The following is a 22,149-nucleotide window of genomic DNA, read 5'->3' on the forward strand; positions in this document are numbered from 1 at the left end:
AGTTCTTAGAAGACTTCCCAGCACATGTAAACACTATATAAGCCTGGTGGTTGCTGCTACTCTTGTTATCACCATCACCATTATTTTATCCTTGATGCGTCAAGTCAGCTTCCAAATGCAAAGCACTGCCATGTGCCAAGTCAAAGAAGCCAGGAACACACTACGAGGCAGAGGAAAGTCATTTGGTGACTAAAAATGTGCCCTGGATAATTCACTGGAAGATAAATAAGAAGATGCATGAAGTCAGATGAGATCTGGGGCTGCTTCTTGATGAGGAGAGATGGTGGAGTTGAGTGGGAAGACGGTAGGCTTTCAAATCAGACAGACCTGGGCTTGGACTGCAGCTCTGCCAATTATATGTTGTTGACCTTGAGCAAGTTACAAAACCTCTGTGTACTTCTCCTTACTTATGGGCCAAATGGTGATAATGGCCAACTTGCAGGGTTATTGAAGCTGTTAGAAATAACATACCAAAAGCCCCCTGCATACGGTGGGTGCTACACACGTGGTAGTTCTTATCATTAAAAAAAAGCCTGTTGAATATTTCAACAACTCATATCCAGAGTGGCATTATTTGAGGAATATTTTCTGGGATTTTGTTCATCCGTGAGCAGATCAGTAACTTCTGTGACAGTTATTTGCTCTTGAAGGTTGTCTTTACATAGCCTTTATCTCTTTTAAACATAACTAATCAGGTAAGCATTTTTTCCAGTGATTTAAATAAGTAAACTTATTTTAAAATTACGATGAGATAATTTAAGACTAATATGAGGTCTTCATCTACCAGGCTATGGCTCTTGCCAATTTATGTTAAAGAATATTGTAGACTGCCATTTTTCAGGGGCAAGGGGGTAGAAATAAGGATAAAAGGACTTACCTAAAAACCTGTGTAAGGTCACCATATCTAACTTGAAGTGGTGAATGAGCCCATGGGCATTGAAGAGGTGGCACAGCAGTGTTACCAGGCTGTTTCCTATAGGGGAACAGCCACCTGTTTTAATCCATTTTCATCACCATTAAAATATCAAGACTAGCAATAGGATCCAAAGTTTCTGTAATGAAAGTTCTCTGATAGGATCATTTCTTTTCCCCTTTAGATTTAAAATTATTCAAGTATAAAGATATTATTACTATGATCTGGTCCCATATTTTCTCTTATTGTACAAGTAAAATTAACTCAGACCTTCTCCCTATGCTAAAGGCAATGAAAACATTAAGAGTTAAAAGGAGTCTGCCTACTGCAGTATCAGGGACACATATACGTGTGTGTGTGTGTGTGTGTGTGTGTGTGTGTGTGTTTGTATGGTTACTTTTTTAAAGACATAGTTTAATGGTCACTTGAAATGTGTCTTAAGTTGCTTCCAATTGACTCTTACATTTACAGGGGTATCTAAGCCACCACAGTGCCTATTCTTCTTTTGGAAAATCACCGAAGATGAAATTTGACTGTGAGATATTTTATAACTCAAGCCAGCAGAGGTGCAAAATTGAAGCTACAATAACTTGTAAGCATTCAAGAAATACTGTTCATTAGAGATAAGGATTTTAAATATTAAAAGCATTATAAAGTTTATGAAAGACTTTGAAATGTACCAAGAAGATGACTGGCTGTCTTAATTGGAAAACTAGGTGTTGCCCAAGCACACTCTTCCAGGGTACCTGGTTCTATGTGTTTCTGTAGCTTTCATCATCTTTGAGCTATTTCACAACAATCAAAGTTGTAGATAACTGATATTATTGCAGATGATTCTTGGCTGTATACATGCAAATGAAATTAGTGAGGTGGAAATACAATTGATTTCCCCCTCCCAGTTTCTCACCTATTTACAAATTCATTTTGGCATTTCTTTCTGCTTTTATATGTATGGCTCTTTGAATATTCCTTTGAACTAGCTGTAACATTTTACTGGATCTCTAATTAATTGAGTTTAATAAAATCATTCATGTGATCACTTCATATCTTTATGAGAGTCGTGATTATACTCTCTTTTTAACAAATACCATTGAACAAATTCTTTTGTTCATGGTTAATTTCATATACTGGTCCCCATCTCTCAACTGATTTGAGCAAAGCGAAATGCAAGGTTATGAGATACAGCTCTATATGGTCTAGTTATCTTTCCACAGTGTAAAGCTCAGTGTCATGGTCTTAGGCCGTACCTCTCTCCACTGTGTGTTGTTTGTCAAGAAACAGAATGGTGAGAAAACCATCTGTAATGACTTAAAACACAAGCCTGTAGATGATAGGACATGTGACGGTCAGCATTAAACGTGACGTCTTTCATTGGCTCCCTATTATCCGCATTCGTTTAATGGGCAGATGAAAATATTATAGGATTTTGTTGTTTTCTTAAGGGAAGCCTCTATAGGCACAAAAATTTAAAAAGTGGAAACAATAAGAAGGTCTACTTTTCCCTTCAGCTGCAGCCTAAGTGTTTACACTCTATCCTCAGGAGTTGTTTTCTTCTCATGATCCCAAACATATCTGAACAATACCTGTAATGGGGCAGACTCTCTCACTTAATAAAAGTGCAAAACCATTGGCCCAGTAAGAGTCAGGACTGATCAGATGTGTTTTTATGTTTCTAGTTTTCATTGACTCACAACAAACTCCTTCCTTTTGCATGTGGCCAAAGTATTCTGCAAGGAAGGAATCTAATCTGTGGTTTCTAAATTGCTTTGGAAACAGCAAGACCAGAAGGAAACTGTCTTAAGATTTGAGGTCCAAATTCAACCCTCCTTCTTCATTTGAACTAATTTTCCCTTGCCCTGGTCCTTCTTGAGTGGCTGTAGATTTATGAATGTGGGAAAAGAAAGAAAAAAGAACAACAGTGTTTAAAAATATATTTTGTTTTTCACAAAATTAATCCCACTTTAATGGTGTGTACTTTAGTGAGAATTCTTTTGGGTGACTTACCATTTGTCAAGCGATCAAACAAGAAAATGTCAAAATCCCACATTCCCACTTTGGAGAGCATATGCTGAAAAGACAAACAAAAGCCAGCACTCTCATGAATCATATCGGAGACTCAAATATTTACTTTGAGACATCGTGAATTAAACAATTAAACAGTTGAAAATAGCATACTACTATCTATGTACAACTGGTTTGTAGTAAGACAAATCTTACTCTGCAGCCTAATAACAACAGTGTTAAAGGGACAGGCTCCGGAATCAGACCGCCACATCCACTTACTGGCTGTGATACCTTGCGCAAGTTCCTTAACTCTCTGTACCTCGGTTTCCTAATTTGAAAAATATAGCTGATAATACTATTGCTTCAGAGGGTTGTTGTGAAGATTAAATAAGGTAAAACATGTAAAAGTGCTTAGAGCGGTGTGAGTACATAGTAAGCACATGATAGATACCTTTTAAAATTGTAGTTCCGTTAAGTCTCTACATCACAAACTACTATGCACTTACGGGAGGAGGTTTACAGTGAACTTAAAAAAAAAGAAACCTAGATGACTGATGAGCACACTACTCTGCTCAATGTGGACGAAATGTGAAATTAACCCCTGTAACAGACAGGAAACTGAAGTGTGGGCAATTGAAAATATTGGGTACTTTAAAGACCTACTGTTCAATGTAGACTTACTGTGCTATTTTCCTTTTTCATAATACCCCCTGATTGGAATTAGATGGTGTTAACTCTCAGACACAAAGTTGCAGTTGCTGATTCTATCCTCACTGTAGCTCCTGCGACTGCTTTCCTCTCCTCTCACAGGCCCTGCTTCCCGTAAGGACCAGCTCACTCTCCTCTACCTGCCCTTGAATGGCCTCCCTGTGTCTTTTGATAAAATCCAACGGCCTCATCATGGCACACAAAGGCCTTCAGAACAGCATCAGAAAAATGAAGGGATAGTAGGTTTTTGGTGAAGTCTAGTTTGAGTGAGTTTTTATCCAAAAGTCACACAATTCTAAAGGCGGAGCCAAAATTTGACCTCTGATCCTGACCTCTGGTCTGTTGTTCTTTCTACATCTCACCGTTGTCCTTCTTGAGAGGTCCCCACAGAGAGTGCTCTGTCATGGATGCTGCAGCACTGGGAGCTTAGCCTTGCTTTCTCCTCCTCTCACCAAATGAAACAACCAACCAACCAACCATTCACTCAATCTCAGACCTTGGGCTGTTAGAAGGAGTGATATTTGCTTTCTTTTTGTAGACCTAATGTGGGGAATTAGTTCTTCTAACATTACTTGCTGCTTATTTCTTAATAGTATATACCATTAGAATGTATTTCTTAATTGCATATAGACAGCATAATATTCCTTATCATAGGAACCATAAGATATTACCTTTGACTTCTGTTTAAACTGAGGTGGTTTATTCCTGAAATTTAAATTCCTTTGGGAGTTTGGGCTAGAGATAACCTTTGAACTTTTTTTAGATTGTCACACATTAGATTTCTACCCTCTGTTGGATCAATGCATTGCAAAAATAGTTGTCAAATTAGTAAAATTTTTTTGAATAAATTAAAAATTATAAAAAAGACAGTGCACTGTATTGATAGCCTAAAGTGTAATTAAGAGTTGGTAATTACTGGGTTAATTTCAGGGTAGCTATTACGGTGAGATAATTCAACGGGTTAAAAAATTTATTCCTTCACTGGTAATCGGCCAGTCCAAAACTTCATTTTATTTAGTGTTGTGCAGATGTGTTTTGCACATTTATAAAAATCAAAATAGCTAGCATGTGCTAGGCATGAGTATATTAAGCATGCAAACATGCTTTGCCTTGTTTAATCCTTGTACCACCCCATGAGGTGAGCGTTTCTATTACTTCACTTTATATTTAAGGAAAAAGTCCAGATGTGTTGAATAACTGTCCAGAGGCACGGAGCTCTTCAGTGACAGAAGTAAAGACTCAAACCTAGGCGCTATTGGGGGGTGGGGGTGGGAGGGATGGGGAGTAGAGGGGGGCACATGCTCTCAGCCACTGGCCTGGTATGAGGCGACAGAGGGGTAACTAGCTCACCCTTGCTTGTCCAAGGTAGTCTTCATCCAGCAGGTGGAGCGGCGCTTGCGGTATAATTCCACGAAGCAGCCTTGATGCATGGAAGTATCTTTGAAAGCTTAACAGTCTTTTCACCTTCTTTTTGGTGCCAATTTCCCCTGAGTGTGTTGTATCTGTGGAAAGTAGTCAAATTCAGAAGTTATATATTTAAAAAGCCCCATTTTTCTCCACTATGTAAAACTACAAAGTACAATATAAAGGAGAGAAATCCAAGAGATGCTCTCCAGTGCTTTCTTAATACAGACCATTTAACTCTGCATTTGCAATTTTTCTAGAAAAAATGATATTTCGTATATGTTACATTCATTAAAATGAGATATTTCTGACTGATTTTGGAAGACATGAAATACATGAATTAAAAACTTCATTTTCTTATTAATGACGCTGGTAAACTTAGTGAGTGAATTCACATCCTTCTGCATGCATTTAAGGAACAGTTATGCTGTTTTTCCTGCTATACTGGAGCTGAGGTTCCAAAATTTAGAACACGTTCTCATCCTATCCTCTCTCTAGTCTGATGAAATCCTTCACCTGAATTAGAAGAGCTGAGAATACACTAGCTTAGACATGAGGAGATGTTTCCTAATGTCCCAGGACCATCAGCGGTAAAGGAATTAAAAATCTCAGCGCAAGAGTGACCTAGATTGCCATGACATGAGGCAGAGTGGGTGCTTTTTTCTTGATGGAGTATATTCTCTTTTACTGGTGGCCATAAAAATCTGATCCTGTCAGTACAGATATTTTAATACTCCTGTCACATGTGCCTTTTAAAACTTGACTGTTGCTTGTCCAGAAATACCCCAAGCACATTATTTGAATGTCTGTCAAGGTATGTCTCATCTCAGCTGAAATTCTATGAATCACTCAGCCACATAAGTGACGTCTGCTGCCAATTTCAGATCTGGAGTCAACTGAACAGTCCTAGTAGGAAAACGTACAGTTCATATACAAAGAAATTTTGGGTTCTCTCGTGCCTCCTCCCATGTCCCCTTTTCCTTTATAGAACTCAAAATCACGGTGGATATTAGAAGCCCAGGAATCAATGGGCAAGGGTCTCCTTAGCAATGTGGCACTCCCCAAGGGCAGGGAGTGACCAAACTCAGTTCGTTACTTGGATTAATTATGCACGCAAGGACTTAATTCAGGGCAGACAACACCTACTACTTTCTGAAAATGCCACCTGATTAAAATTCTTTTTATTTTTAAAATGGTTCTAGATTTCATGTGTGGGGAGATGTAAACAAAAACATAAGGAGATAAGAGGCGTAAACTGAAGTTAGGTGCTTAGGCTCACATCAATATTAAAAATGGCATATATAGACTCAATTCTACTGATGGCTTCTCACGCATTTCTATTTGTTTATCAAGTTAAGGTACAGGATAAAGTGGTTCATTCATTAAAAAAAATGTTTTGAGGGGGGACTTCCCTGGTGGTGCAGTGGTTAAGAATCTGCCTGCCAATGCAGGGGACACGGGTTTGATCTCTGGTCCAGGAAGATCCCACAGGCCACAGAGCAACTAAGCCCGTGCGCCACAACTACTGAGCCTGTGTTCTAGAGCCCCTGAGCCACAACTACTGAAGCCCGCGTGCCTAGAGCCCATGCTCCGCAATAAGAGAAGCCACCGCAATGAGAAGCCCGTGCATGACAACGAAGACTAGCCCCCGCTCGCTGCAACTAGAGAAAGCCCGTGCACAGCAAGGAAGACCCAACGTAGCCAAAAAAAAAAAAAAAAAAAAAAAAATGTTTTGAGGGAATTCCCTGATGGTCCAGTGGTTAGGACTCGGCACTTTCACTGCTGGGGCCCGGGTTCAAACCCTGGTCGGGGAACTAAGATCCTGCAAGCTGCTTGGCATGGCCAAAAAAAAAAAAAAAAAGTTTTGGGCTTCCCTTGTGGCACAGTGGTTGAGAGTCCGCCTGCCGATGCAGGGGACACGGGTTCGTGTCCCGGTCCGGGAAGATCCCACATGCCGCGGAGCGGCTGGGCCCGTGAGCCATGGCTACTGAGGCTGCGCGTCCGGAGCCTGTGCTCCGCAACGGGAGAGGCCACAGCAGTGAGAGGCCCGCGTACCGCAAAAAAAAAAAAAAAAAAAAAGTTTTGAGTGCTACTAAGGAACAGGCACTGTTCTAGATGCTTGGTGAGATCCCTCAGTTCTAGATCCTCCAGTGAGCAAAACACAGATCCCTGTCCTCAAAAGCTTGCGTTCTAACATAGAGAGATAGACAATAAACAATAAACAACAAAAAAGAAGTAATGTATAAAAATGTATTAGAAGCTGGTATGTGAAAGGGTGAAGGAAGAAACGCAGGGAATGAGGGATCCAGGGTTCTGTGTTAGCGTAGTCAGGGTTGGCCTCATTAGAGGCTACGATTTGATCAAAATTGAAGGAGATGAAGGAGCTGGCCGAGCAGATATCTGGGGAAATGCCTTCCTTACAGAGGGACCAGCTCGAATAACCCTAGAGTGGGAACGTGCTTGGTTGGCTGGCATGTGGGGTGAGCAGCAGTTCAGTGTGGATGGGGAGGAAAGGAAGAGGAAGGAGTAAGAGATGTGGTCATAGAGCAAAATGGGTGTGTGTGTGAGAATTATGCCCTGAAAGCTATTGTGATGGCTTGGGCTCTACTGTCAGTGAAATGTGAAACCACCACAAAGTTTTGAGAGGAAGAGTAATATGGAAACACTTAACATTTAAAAAGGGTCACTGTGGTTTCTGTGTTGAGAAGAGATTGTAGCAGCAAGCTTTGATGCAGTGAGGTCTGTTATGAAGCTATTGGAATAATCCAGGCAAGAAATGACGGCCGGTTAGATCATGGGGGGAACAGTGGAGAGTAGAAGTGGAGGGATTCTGAATATACTTTGAGTGCCTTCAAGTTTTTGGCCTAAATAACTGGGGGAATGGAGCTACCATCACCTGAGATGGGGAAGCCTACAGGTGGAGCAGCTGTGGGTGGATTTCAGTTTTGTACATGTTGCATTTGGATGTCAATTGGAGATTCAGGTGAAGATGTCAAGTAGAAGTAAGTGGATATAAAAATCCAGGGCTTGGGGGAGAAGACTGGGTTTGAGATACAAATTTGGGAGTTGTCAGATGAGATTAACCTAGGGAGGGAGTGTAACTACAGACGAGAAAAGCATCAGAATCTGAGTTCTGGAGTACTTCAACTTAAAAGGATGTGGAGAAGAGTAGAGAGAACCAAAGGAGATTGAGAAGAAGTTATCCTGCGGGGATGGACGAAAACCAAGAGTATCATTTCCTGGAGGCCTAGTGAAGACAATATTGCAAGGAGGCAATATTTGATCCTCAGTTTCAAATGCTACTAATAGATCAAGTATAATGAAGACTGAGAATTGACCATGGGTGTATACATCTGTCAAAATTCATTGAACTATGCCCTGAAAAGAGCACATGTTATTGTATGTTTAGAAGCAACAACACCCAGTAGCTACAGGCACATCTAGCACTCAAATTTTGTTATTTAAATACAAGTTATCACTAAAATGAACCAGATAACCTTGGTGAAATGGCCAAGTCTAGGACTCGGGCAGGCAGAATCAAGATGAACTGTAACTTCTCGTAATGCCAGAAAATAAGGGAGAGCTCAAAAAATGGTGGGCTCATAGAAAAATGACAGAGGAGACAATGTGAAGGGGGTCCCTCTGAACAAATACGGGAAAAGCTGAAACTCAGCATGGATAATAGAAGAGTGGATTATAAACCATCGACTGAAAGAAGACTCCAGCAGTCCATACCGTTAGTAAGCAAGCGAGTAAATAAATAAGGGAAAGCTCTTCCTTGCAATGAGTGCTGACCAATAAGGTAGAAGAAATAATAAGAGTTAGTTACCATTTTGCAACCTTTATAGTAATAACTGATTCAGGCCAAGATCATTAATGGACAATAAAATTGTTAAGTGAAAGCTTAAAAAGCAACAGGATAATTACATAGCATCAAAGTCTCTCTTCACAGATAACTTATTAATCGGAAAAGAAAAAATGGACAAATATAGAGGGGGCACCATCTTCACTAACTATTCAAAGTTAACATCACCGGTCATAGGAAAAGCTGGCATCTTACTCTTCCTGATGTAATTCACTGAGGACACAACATCACCTATTCAGTGTTCCTGCCCCAAATGCACATCCCATCCCCCAAAAGAGAAAACATTAGAAAAACCCAAGCTGAAGCATACTCTATAAGTGAACACTCGGCCTGTACTCTTAAAAAAAAGTCAATGTCATAAAAGGCAAAGAGAACCTCAGGTATTGTTTCATAATAATGGATACCAGATATAGTGCGCTAAATGCAATGCACGGCTCCAGACCGGATCCTGGATCAGAAAAAAATTTCCATAAATGACATTATTAGGACAATTTGTAAAATTTGGATATGGACTTGTGTATGAGATAATAATATCCTATCTATAAATGTCTTGAATTGCATAGCTGAACTGTGGTTACATGAAAGAATCCCTTGTTCTTAGAAAATACATGCTGAAATATTTAGGGATAAAGGGGCATGCTGTGTACAACAAACTCTCAAGTGGTTACGAAGAAAGTAGCAGCAAGGCAAATTGGGCAAAATACAATAATTGGTGCATCTGGGTAAAGGGTATATGAATGTTCTTTGCTCCGTTTTTGCAAATTTTCTATAAATCTGAAGTTATTTTGTAATAGAGTCTAAAAAGAGGGGGAATGGGAAGGGAAAAATCTGAGGCAATGACATGGAGTATATTCAGCTCTCAAGGAGTTTTGCTACGTAGGGGAGCAAAGAAACTTGGCGATATTTCTATTATAGAACTATATAGAATGAAATCAAGTGTGTCAGTAAAGAAATGAAATTAATTATTCCTGTGTTATGTAAACCTAAAAGGAAATATCCATACAATGATCTATTCCTTTTTTTTTATAGTCTATGAAAATCGCCCAATTTTAAAATACTAAAAGAGAATCTCCTATGTGGCTGAGAGCATGCTGTGTTTACATAATAGAATGTAAAGCAAGCAACTTAAGACTGGATTATGGAAATATGCCACGAACATAGCAAATTGAAATTATGGATTATTTCTTTGTCAACTTCCATTCAGCTTTGCAGGTGGTATAATATTTTAAGCAGAGTCATAGTTAAGATAATGACACTTGTCATATACAGTAAGTATAGGTGATAGGAAACAATGGTTTTTAGCCACTAAAATTATCATTTTGACTCAAATATTGCTAATCTAATGATGCTGTGAGCTGGAGATATCAAGTTGAGAGCCGTTTTCTTTCCTTAATCAAAGAGGAAAACAGCAAGATTCTCTCCTTCCCTACTTATTATTTTCAGCTTGTCAAATAGATGATAGTCTACCAACATGATAATGTATATCTCTTTCAATCTTTATTTCAATTTTTGATATTTTTTGTCCTAATTTTTATTTTAAAAATATTATGTTAAAAAATGAAATATTTTAATTACTGAATTATTTGGTACCTTCTAAAATTTTGAGCCTGAGATAAGTGCCTCACTTGTCCCAACCTAGTTTTGGCCCTGTCTTGCATCTTTGCAGCAAAAGCTCAGATAATGTAAAATATATTTAATATTGAAATAAATCTATGTATAGATAGATTTATTTATAAAAACTTCTCATACTTAATTTTTTATGGTAGTGTGTAGGTTAAAAAAATGTAGCATATAATGTCATTCACCGTGAGAGTTTCAAAGTTTTGGAACCAATTAGCTGTAATGATGTGTATTGTTACTTGTGCAATTTCAAACTTATTGTCTGAGATGAGCAGGTAGATATCTGCCAAGTTACAGTATTCATTGGTGGCCAATATTTTCTAAAATACCAAGGCAAGTCATGACTATGCCATTTAGTACTGCTATCTGGGTTATTCCTTAATGCACAAGAAAATAATTCAGAAGTGATGCTGGGTGACCATTTATAAAAACAATAGGGCTTAATTTTCTTATGTCAGGACGTTCATAAAGCTAAATGAAAAATAAAATCCTCAAGGTAGCTCTCTAAAGAAGAAGAGCATTCCATAATGACAGAAAAATAAATTTATTTTAAAACAATACTGATAACTAATTTATCAACTGTCATTTAGGGAGCATTTTGTGCTGTGAGATAACGGAAAAGTAGGATATAAACTGAAGGTATAGTTGGGAGAAAAAATCCATATAAAGAACAAATTGTGAATAAATCACCATGCTGTATAATAATCCTAAGTATTACTTTTCGAAGTGCCAAAATGTTTTATACAGTTATTGAATAAGACCTGACACATTTGTTTCCAAAAGGACTTTCAGTGAATAACTAGCATATTTTTGCTTTTATTATTAGGGGTAAGTGATAGGCATTTCTGGAAAGAAATTTAAATGATTAGCTAAGCTAAATTTTGCAGATAGTTCAGTTAAAATCAGCTTGCAAAAATTTAAAGAATCTTAACAATGTACGTAATAATAAAATACTGGGTTTATTTAATACTTTTATATAATTAAACCCTTATTATTTAAAGGCATTCACAGCTATCTTAATGGTGTTTTTTGTTTGGATTTTGTTGTTTTACAGGCTATGGGTCTCCATAGTCTCATTTGGAACAGTTATAAAATGGTGCTCCAGAATGTTTCATTGCCTAATCTATGTGCACATTGACCCTGATTGTGAAATTCATTTTCTGTTTACTTGTTCTTTTACAAATTTCACAAATTGTGCATATTAACACATTTCTGCACTATTTAGAAACTAATTTTAGGGTTATGAAGTTTATATTGGCACTGCTGATATGGTAAGTTTTAAATTTCACAAGTTGGGGTCGGCTTAAATGCAAAAAATGTTAATAAAAATTATTTTCATTTTGAGTATCTTCTCTATGTCATATTCTCTTTACGGGGGGCTGATAAATTTTGGTACTTGGAGAAATCTTAAACCTAGAATAAGTATCTGGGATAAAAAAAGTTATAAGCACACTTATATGATGAGGCTGTTTCTGTCGACTGTATACATAGTTCTCCAGCAATGTCTATATCTACTGTTCCCAGAATTTGAATAGTTAGTAATTGGTGCAGAAGTAGCTCAGGTGATAGTAAGAAAAAAGCGCTTTTAGGTTTAAATGAGCAGAACTTGCTTCAAGCAAACATGGACACCCAACTCCACAAACCTAATATCAATACTTTCAGAGCATTAATTCTACTGAATACTTAAAATAATGTTATTAATAAATGCCCTAGGGCTTCCCTGGTGGCGCAGTGGTTGAGAGTCCGCCTGCCGATGCAGGGGACACGGGTTCGTGCCCCGGTCCGGAAAGATCCCACATGCCGCGGAGCGTTTAGGTCTGTGAGCCATGGCCGCTGAGCCTGCGCATCCGGAGCCTGTGCTCCGCAACGGGGAGAGGCCACAACAGTGAGAGGCCTGCGTACCGCAAAATAAATAAATAAATAAATAAATAAATGCCCTAATCTGATAATTATTGTACTAATAATTATAATACTTATATATTATGTAAGTATTATATAATTATATATAATTGTTATATCATAATAATTATAATGAAATTCCTTGCTGGGTTAGTGGCTATTCATATGCTTTCTATATTCTTACAGGATTTTAAATATGTCGTACTATAGAGATATTGGTATAAATAACTTATTACTCCTCTAGGTCAGAAACCATCTTATCAAACTTTGTAACCCTTTCTATCTAGTGCATAATCTTGCTCATAATGGAAGCTCCATACAAAATTTGTTGCTTTAATCTGCATCAGTTCTCTCAATTAGTTTATAGAAATATCATTTTAAAATAATAAGCCAATTTGTAAAGTGTGATTCTAAAACTTACACTTGTACGTTAGCTTTTTTTGGAAAAATTTATTTATTTATTTATTTATTTTTGGCTGCATTGGGTCTTCATTGTTGGGTCTTAGTTGCTGTGCGCGGATTTTCTCTAGCTGCCGCGAGCGGGGGCAGTGCGTGGGCTTCTAATTGCGGTGGCTTCTCTTGTTGCAGAGCTTGGGCTCTGGGTGCGTGGGCTTCAGTAGTTGTGGCTCGAGGGCTCTAGAGCGCAGGCTCAATAGTTGTGGCGCACGGGTTTAGTTGCTCCGCAGCATGTGGGATCTTCCCTGACCAGGGCTCAAACCCGTGTTCCCTGCATTGGCAGGCAGATTCTCAACCACTGTGACACCAGGGAAGTCCCTGTACCTTAGCTTTTAAAATCATTTTCTCAACCCCGCAAACGGAGTTCCAGGGACCATGTCCTCCTGCTACTGCCATTTCCTGTGAGTGACCTCCACTATAACATTGTGCCCCGTGTGACTGCAAATTTATTTACACATCTTACTTTCTTATTAGGCTGTAAGCTCTCAGAGGCCAGATTCCTGCTAGTTTTCTTTGAATTTCCACAATATACTGCAAGATATAGGTGTTAAATATATGATGATGGAATTAAATAACTTTCCTGTGTCTGTGCTCCAGTTTTAAGTTCAAGAATGATGAGTCTTGGAGAAATCAGGTTGAGATTCTAGTTTTAAATATGTAGTTTTTAAAAAAGATGAAAAAAGTTAGTTAGTGTGATTTTAGGGGCCCTGAAGCACAAATAGCAGATTTACAGTATAGCTCTTTCTCTTTTATTGCCAATTCTACTAGTTTAGGATTCAGGATTCCTGCAAAGTGGGAAGGTTAGTGGAGTTGTCCAGGATGGCAATTTTCTTGAAAACATTCATGAGGGTTTTAAGATTGAAACAACCACATGCTAAGATGCAGTTTCCCTGTAGATATAATTTTTAAGTAGACTACTTTAAAAAAATGAAAAAAAACCTAGTAAAGAGGTTATGTGTAGAAAACAATATCAGTGGATTTCAAAAGTGTATAATGTGGACTTCTAGTTTTTTTGACGAGGTGCTGAATGAGACTAGTGCTCATTTCAACATGTATTAAAGACTTCAGTTTCATGTGCTTCAGTCAAATCCCAGCTTTCACAGATTAGTATCTCTAGACATTAAAGTCTCCATTTCTTCCTAAAATAACCAGATGCTTTAAAATATAGAAATGATATTATGATTTTGATACATGATATATATAGAAAGCCCTAAAGACTCCATCAGAAAACTCTTAGAATAATTGAATTCAGTAAAGTTGCCAGATAAAAAATCAATACACAGAGATCTGCTGCCATTCTGTACGCTAATAACAAACTATCAGAATGAGAAATTAAGAAAACAATCCCATATACAATTGTAATCCCATATACAATTGTAATCCCATATACAATTGTAATCCCATATACAATTAAAAAGAATAAAATGCCGAGCAATAGATTTAACGAGGGAGGTGAAAAATCTGTATACTAAAAATTGCAAGACGTTAATAAAAAAATTTGGAGACAAATAAATGGAAGGATATTCTGTGCTCATCAACTGGAAGAATTAATAGTGTTACAATTTACATACTACCTAAAGCATCCTACAGATTCAATGCAATTCCTATCAAAATTCTAATGACATCCTTCAGAGAAATAGAACAAACAATCTGAAAACCACAAAAGATCCTGGATAGGAAAAAACAACATTGAGAAAGAAGAACAACGCTGGAGGCATCACACTTGCTGATTTCAAACTATTTTACAAAGCTATAGTAATTACACAGTATGGTATTGGCATAAAAACAGACAAATAGATCAATGGAACATAATAGAGAACCTAGAAATAAACCCTTAACATATATGGTCAATTAATTTATGACAAAGGAGCCAAAATTATACAACAGGGAAAAGATTCTCTTCAATAAATGGTGTTGCCATTTGTGACAATATGGATGGACCTCAGGGGCATTATGCTAAGTGGAACAAATCAGTCAGAGGAAGACAAAGCCGTATAATCTCCCTTATATGTGGAATCCAAAAAAAAATCAAGCTCATAAATATAAGGAACAGATTGGTGGTTGCCAGAGGTGGTGGGTGGGGGTGAGAGAAATGGGTGAAGGGGGTATTAAATGTTAAAAAGAAAAGAAAATACCATGTCTATCCCGATCTTTCAAAAATCATCAGTGCTCATAAATGACCATATTTGTTTATTTTTCCTGTACATATTGCCAGCAGTCAGAAAATGGTGCATAGAAACTAATAATGACCAAAGATATTATTTCTCCTGTAACATGAAGTGTGGAGACTGTTCTCACGTGGGTCAACATATATTTAAGACAAAGTCAGTACAAGTGACCTTTGAGATCCTGGAGTAATTGGATTGAGATAAAATGTAAATTAAATTCCTTCTGGAGAATTTAATCTGGAGCATTTTCTAAGGTCTTTAATAGAAAAGTGAGAAAATCAGTTGTGATATCAAAAAACAAACAAAAATACACACAACGTAACATTAACAATAATAAACACACACACACACAAAAGGAAAGAAACAAAAGGAAAACAAACCCAAACCAAAAGAAAACTCATCATTACCTTAAAATTTAACTTGAAGTTGGAAAATCAATTTGGGTTAAAAGGAGCTAAGTTATTTTAAGTTTTCTAAACTCAGGTCTTGGACAGAGATGTATTAAAGCTGCACATCATTAGCTCTTCTACGTATGACAAATACTCACGACTTCTTGATGGCTGTCACTAGAAGAAGAGTTTTGCTTCAACACTGCCACAGAGTGGGAAGAGGTAGAGGAAGAGGAGTCTTCTTTAAGGCAAAAGGAGAATTGTTTCTCTAGCTCTACTTTCTAACTTGTTTATTTATTTTATTTTATTTTTAAAAATTTTTATTGGGGTATAATTGCTTTACAATGGTGTGTTAGTTTCTGCTTTATAACAAAGTGAATCAGTTGTACATATACATATGATCCCATATCTCTTCCCTCTTGCATCTCCCTCCCTCTCACCCTCCCTGTCTCACTCCTCTAGGTGGTCGCAAAACACCAAGCTGATCTCCCTGTGCTATGCGGCTGCTTCCCACTAGCTATCTATTTTACGTTTAGTAGTGTATATATGTCCATGCCACTCTCTCACTTTGTCACAGCTTACCCTTCCCCCTCCCCATATCTTCAAGTCCATTCTCTAGTAGGTCTGTGTCTTTATTCCTGTCTTGCCCCTAGGTTCTTCATGAACTTTTTTTTTTTTCTTAGATTCCATATATACGTGTTAGCATACCATATTTGTTTTTCTCTTTCTGACTTACTTCACTCTGTATGACAGACTCTAGGTCCATCCACCTCACTACAAATAACTCAATTTCGTTTCTTTTCATGGCTGAGTAATATTCCGTTGTATATATGTGCCACATCTTCTTTATCCATTCATCTGTCGATGGACACTTAGGTTGCTTCCATGTCCTGCCTATTGTAAATAGAGCTGCAATGAACATTGTGGTACATGACTCTTTTTGAATTATGGTTTTCTCAGGGTATATGCCCAGTAGTGGGATTGCTGGGTCATATGGTAGTTCTATTTTTAGTTTTTTAAGGAACCTCCATACTGTTCTCCATAGTGGCTGTATCAATTTACCTTCCCACCAACAGTGCAAGAGGGTTCCCTTTTCTCCACACCCTCTCCAGCATTTATTGTTTGTAAATTTTTTGATGATGGCCATTCTGACCAGTGTGAGATGATATCTCATTGTAGTTTTGATTTGCATTTCTCTAATGATTAATGATGTTGAGCATTCTTTCATGTGTTTGCTGGCAATCTGTATATCTTCTTTGGAGAAATGTCTATTTAGGTCTTCTGCCCATTTTTGGATTGGGTTGTTTGTTTTTTTGATATTGAGCTGCATGAGCTGCTTGTAAATTTTGGAGATTGTCAGTTGCTGCATTTGCAAATATTTTCTCCCATTCTGAGGGTTGTCTTTTCCTCTTTTTGGTTTCCTTTGCTGTGCAAAAGCTTTTAAGTTTCATTGGGTCCCATTTGTTTCTTTTTGTTTTTATTTCCATTTCTCTAGGAGGTGGGTCAAAAAGGATCTTGCTGTGGTTTATGTCATAGAGTGTTCTGCCTATGTTTTCCTCTAAGAGTTTGAGAGTGTCTGGCCTTACATTGAGGTCTTTAATCCATTTTGAGTTTATTTTTGTGTATGGTGTTAGGGAATGTTCTAATTTCATACTTTTACATGTAGCTGCGCAGTTTTCCCAGCACCACTTATTGAAGAGGCTGTCTTTTCTCCACTGTATATTCTTGCTTCCCTTTTCAAAAATAAGGTGACCATATGTGCGTGGGTTTATCTCTGGGCTCTATCCTGTGCCATTGATCTGTATTTCCCATGTTTATTTTTTAAAATTGCCATTTCCCAAACCAAGCTATGGTGACAGATTGAGAACAGTGGTTATTTTTGGAAGGTAAATACCTGAAAGGAGACACTAGGGGAGTCTTGGGTGCTGTAGCTTATCCGTGTGCTCGTTGCACTGGTGTGATCAGCTTGTGGAAATTTATCAGGCTGCAGTCTCATGGTATGTGCACTTTTCTGTGTGTGTATTATATTTTCACTTAAAAAACTTTTTTAATGAACAAAAGTGAAGGGTCAACTGCAGATGTCCAGCCAGGACCAAATCACCCAGCTGGCCCTCAGACTCATAAGCAATAATAAATTGTTGTTTTAAGATTAAAAAAAAATTGCCATTTCTCTTTTATGTTCTTGACAGTGAAGAGAAGACCAATATGGCTGACATGAGTCATAGAATAAACTCCCCCAGTTCACTGTACCCACACCTGCTGCTTCATTTCTAGAAAACGTGTTCAGAAAGTATTCAAGAGGGTCAAAATTCTTGTCCTCCTCAACCATCCAATGCACTGGGTTTTGGCAAAATGTGCTGGTTTTAGTCTATTGTTTTGCCTACCAAAAATTCCATTCCAACCCATGGATTACGAATCTCTAACTTCTGGGGTTCAGGGATAGTTGGAAAACTATTATTTCCTTTTTGTAAGGAGGGGAAAAGTCTTTAAAAATAAGCTCTTAAGATTTCTCTGGGCAATAGAGAGGTTTTTCAAAATCCCAGTTTGAATGAAATTTAAATGAATTAGTAAGCAGATCAAATTTCCTCAGTTTTAAAGGAGAAATATGTGCCAGGCACAATGTGGTTTTATTGAACCCTCTGCTTCTCAGAGTTTGAAATGTTTAGCAAATCCCAAATTTTGAGGGCAATGGTTTGTGGTGAGCAAATTGAGGTGACCAAACTTTCAGTTGATTCTAAGTCTCCAGAGGTTAAAAACTGCTGCATTAACTCCCTAGTTCTCAGCATATATTTAAAATAAGTGTGGTCTTTTATCTGGTGATATGTGTTTGGATTGTTATATTTCACTACAGAAATTCCAAATGTGTGTTGTAATGTACGTCTGCTCCTTGCCTTTCACTCTGTCTGCTGGTCTACACTCCCCACCCCAGGAGAGTAGACTAACCCTCTGATTGTCTCCAGTTGTCCCCTCCAATCTCTCTCACCTACCACTGACAGATTTATTCCCCAAGCTCAACTCCTACCATGTCAGCACCCCCCACCCCACTCCAAATTCTTCACTGGCTCCCCAATGTCTACTTAGTTATATTTATAATATTTATTCTGGTATTCATGGTCCTCCACAATGTGATGCCAACTTAGTTTTCCATTTTTGTCTCCCACCAGTCCCCTTGCAGATAGATAGGTCTCTGTTTTTGCTGTTTTTTCCCCTGCCAGGTCCCTCAAACTTCTGTATGATTCCCATACTCCTTCTCAGTTGAATACTATCTCCATCTATTGAAATGCCATCAGCCTTTCAATAGCCCACCTCAAGTAATTCCTTCTCACTTCCCAGTCAGATGCATTCAGATCCTCTGTGAGTCCCCCTAATGCTTTACAGTTGGTATTGGAGTAACCTGCGTTCTTAGCTCTCCTGCTATGTAGCAGTTGCTGCACACACTACTGTAAGCCCTGTCAGGCTAGGATCATGTCTTGTACAGTACGGTGGCTGGCTTAAAAGGTGTTCATTGAATGAGGGAATGAAGGAATAGGTGATTATTTATTATTAATTTTTAACCATTTAAAAAAATGGAAGTATAGTTGATTTACAATGTTGTGTTAGTTTCAGGTGTACAGCAAAGTGATTCAGTTATACACATATATACATCTATTCTTTTTTCAGAATCTTTTCCATTATAGATTATTACAAGATACTGAATATAGCTCCCTGTGCTATACAGTAGGTACTTGTTGTTTATCTGTTTTATATATAGTAGTGTGTATATGTTAATCCCAAACTCCTAATTTATCTCTCCCTGTCCCCTTCCACCCCATCACTGTTGGTAACCATAAATTTTCTTTCTGTATCTGTGAGTCTATTTCTGTTTTGTAAACAAGTTCATTTGTATCATTTTTTAAGATTCCACATATAAGTGATAACATATGGTATTTGTCTTTCTCTTTCTGACTTACTTCACTTAACATAACAATCTCTAGGTCTATCCATGTTGCTGCAAATGGCATTGTTTCATCCTTTTTTATGGCTGAGTAATATTCCATTGTGTATATATATCTATATATATCTATATATCTCACATATTCTTTATGGAATAAGGTGATTGGTTGAGATATAAACTTTTTATTTTTCCTTTCTCCTGTGGCACATTGTCTTTCTCATGATAGATACCACCACAGAGTTGTTGAATTGAATGAATTGTCCAGAGCAGGGAAGATTCATTCATCTTACACAACAAATAACAGGGTGATCTCCTGTGCAGAAGAACTTGAACTTCTATTTCTTTTCTGAATTTGTTGGGTTTTCTGAAATGATTTTAAGTATATCTTTAGAATAGTGGTAGATTAGTACTAAGTGTATCCATCAGTAGAGGCCTGGATAGGAACATGGATCTCCAAAAGCTTTCGGAAAAGGATCATTTATATTTTATTCTTTGGAAAGGAAGTTCATCTAAGTGAATTCCTTTCTCTTTATGGGTTACGATAGCTGCCTTGAATTATAGTTCACTTGAGTGAATCCTCTGATTTAATGGATTGAATCAAGTGGGTATTATATGAAGGTGGAATATAACTCTTTAAATGCAAATATCCACTCTAGTTTAGTAAAGCTTGAGATTTTTACTTGTACATTGAGATTTGTCTCTTACGGCACATGGCTGTCTGTGGGTTACAGTGGCATCTTAGTTGTAATCACACCTGCAGCTCTTGGTGTAGGACACTGTTAAGGAAACGCTCCCACTAAGACACCATTAACAGGCCATGGAAAGCTATAGATTTCCATATTGAGTTAGATCAGAGAGAAGAAGGAATTGTTTTAGATGGTTATTCCAGTGTCCACTTGCATGGGTACCTGAACTGTCCCCAAAGGTATAACTGATATACTTAATCTAGAACAAGCACCCCTGGCCTCCTATTCCAAGCAAAAACAGGGCTTGGGGCAAGGGGGTGATGGGACTAAGAAATATTGAGCACCTACTAGTTAGTTTACATATGTCATCCTACTTAATTTTCAGAAAAGTGGGTATTGTGAAGCTGGTATTACTAGGTATATTCTACAGATGAAGCAATGGATTTGGAAAAGTTTACTAATTTATCCAAAGTTGCACAACTGATAAGTAGCAGAGCAGGGACTGGAACCCTGGTCTATCTGATCTTTCAAGATGCTCTGTTCATTATATTCTGCTCTTTATAGGAAAGGACAAAGGGTAGGGGACATGTGGCAGTCCAGCACGGGATCCTATTTTCCCTGAGGCACAGTGATGCATCAGTACTCAAGGAATCTCAGATTTCCTTCCTTTTTTAAAAACATAGTAAAACAAAAGCAAAAGACGGACATTTCAATGTAATTCATACATTGTGTTTTAAATACAAGTGTTTTAAAAACAAAGATTTAAAGGTTGAAGATTAAAATCGGTATCATTGAACAGGAATGTCAGAGTGAGAAATACTGTAGGGCTAATATTGAAAGACAACCTGTAAAATAACCAGAAAACAACCAGAGGAATAAATTCATAGCAAAACTTGGAAGTGATTCTTTGTATGTAACTTTCCTGTTTCTCTCACTAAATGTACAAATGGAATATTGGGAGGTAAATAATAAATCACTTGTGGGTTTTAAAATTGAAAACACATGTATTACTGACACTGACTTAAATGTGATTTGATTATTATGTTATTACACAAAGAAATTCACAGACATTGGTTAGTACCTCAAGCTTTGGAAAAGACAAACATTTTTGTTGTGTACATAGAACAGAGCGGCAGTTTCTGGGGAAGGGAAAGAGTGGGAGGTACTTGGGCAAACAGGCTGCTCAAAATAAAACTGTAACAGGATGCACACAGGCCTCGTGTTTAACCATTTCTGAGCCGGGCCTTAAAGTCTCCTAGGATTTTTACCTGAAGGGCGTCTGCTGATTCCGACGTGGTCTGAGAGCGTAATCTTACACTTGTTTCACATGGCCCGTGGGCTTTCTCTCCTTTTCTCCTGTCTTCTTCCCTCTAGAAGACACATCTATCTTTTATGTGTTTTCTGAATATTTCTAATTACCTCTATAATGTTAAATAATATTCTAACCAGGAATGGTTATTTAATAAATATCTAATATCCTTTGGTAGGTGTCACTGAATGAAAATGAAGTCCTTTAGGCATGAATTGGCTGGTTTTTTTCTGAGTCTCTCTTGGTGCTTAGATCTAAGCAGTGTGGTAAACACTGGGAAAGCCCCACCCACAGATATTCATTGAGCACTTACTCTGTGCAAGCTACTGTGCACTTGAATCCACAGAATTTTCAAGACAGTGTTTCTGCCCTCAACTACTCAGAGGAAGGTGGTGGGATGGCCTCGTTATCACCTTCATTACTTTTGTTTCTACTTCAGCTGTGGTGGGTAAGGGATACTTCAATATAAAAATGCCTCGAAATTATCATATAAAGTGGAAAATATGAGCAAGAGAAAGATTATTTGTCTAGTGGGCTCTACGCTCAAGAATATGATGATTCACTTTGCCCCTTGCCCTGGGCGGAGTCAGAAGCCTATCTTTCCACAAGGGATAGAGGCTAGATGGTGCCTGGGATGTACGTAGGGGACGTGGCAGGGTGGAGAGGGTGGAGAGAGCAGGAGAAAAGGAATGAAGAAGGGAGGTCAAAAGAGGAGGGACAGGGCTTCCCTGGTGGCGCAGTGGTTGAGAGTCCGCCTGCCGGTGCGGGGGGCGCGGGTTCGTGCCCCGGTCCGG

General features: G+C 38.1%; 2 protein-coding genes across 9 annotated transcripts in view; one reads left to right on the top strand and one right to left on the bottom strand.

Moving 5' to 3' along the window:
* Positions 1-22,149, top strand: part of MTFR2 (mitochondrial fission regulator 2) — a 221,040-nt gene that overhangs the window by 89,627 nt on the left and 109,264 nt on the right. The window lies entirely within an intron of this gene.
* The window catches only part of PDE7B (phosphodiesterase 7B), a 339,359-nt gene that overhangs the window by 42,018 nt on the left and 275,192 nt on the right, over positions 1-22,149 (bottom strand). For all 8 annotated transcript variants that reach the window (XR_010933669.1, XR_010933671.1, XR_010933670.1 and 5 more), the window contains 3 exons: positions 4,976-5,127; positions 2,918-2,981; positions 878-973 (listed from right to left, as the gene is read on the bottom strand). Coding sequence is in view for 5 of the 8 variants with exons in the window: in XM_067701985.1 (XP_067558086.1) it covers positions 878-973; positions 2,918-2,981; positions 4,976-5,127 (312 nt within the window). In the remaining 3 variants the exon portion in view is untranslated. The remainder of the gene's footprint in view (positions 1-877; positions 974-2,917; positions 2,982-4,975; positions 5,128-22,149) is intronic.

Source organism: Pseudorca crassidens, chromosome 13 (assembly GCF_039906515.1).
Source record: "Pseudorca crassidens isolate mPseCra1 chromosome 13, mPseCra1.hap1, whole genome shotgun sequence".
Taxonomy (NCBI): domain Eukaryota; kingdom Metazoa; phylum Chordata; class Mammalia; order Artiodactyla; family Delphinidae; genus Pseudorca; species Pseudorca crassidens.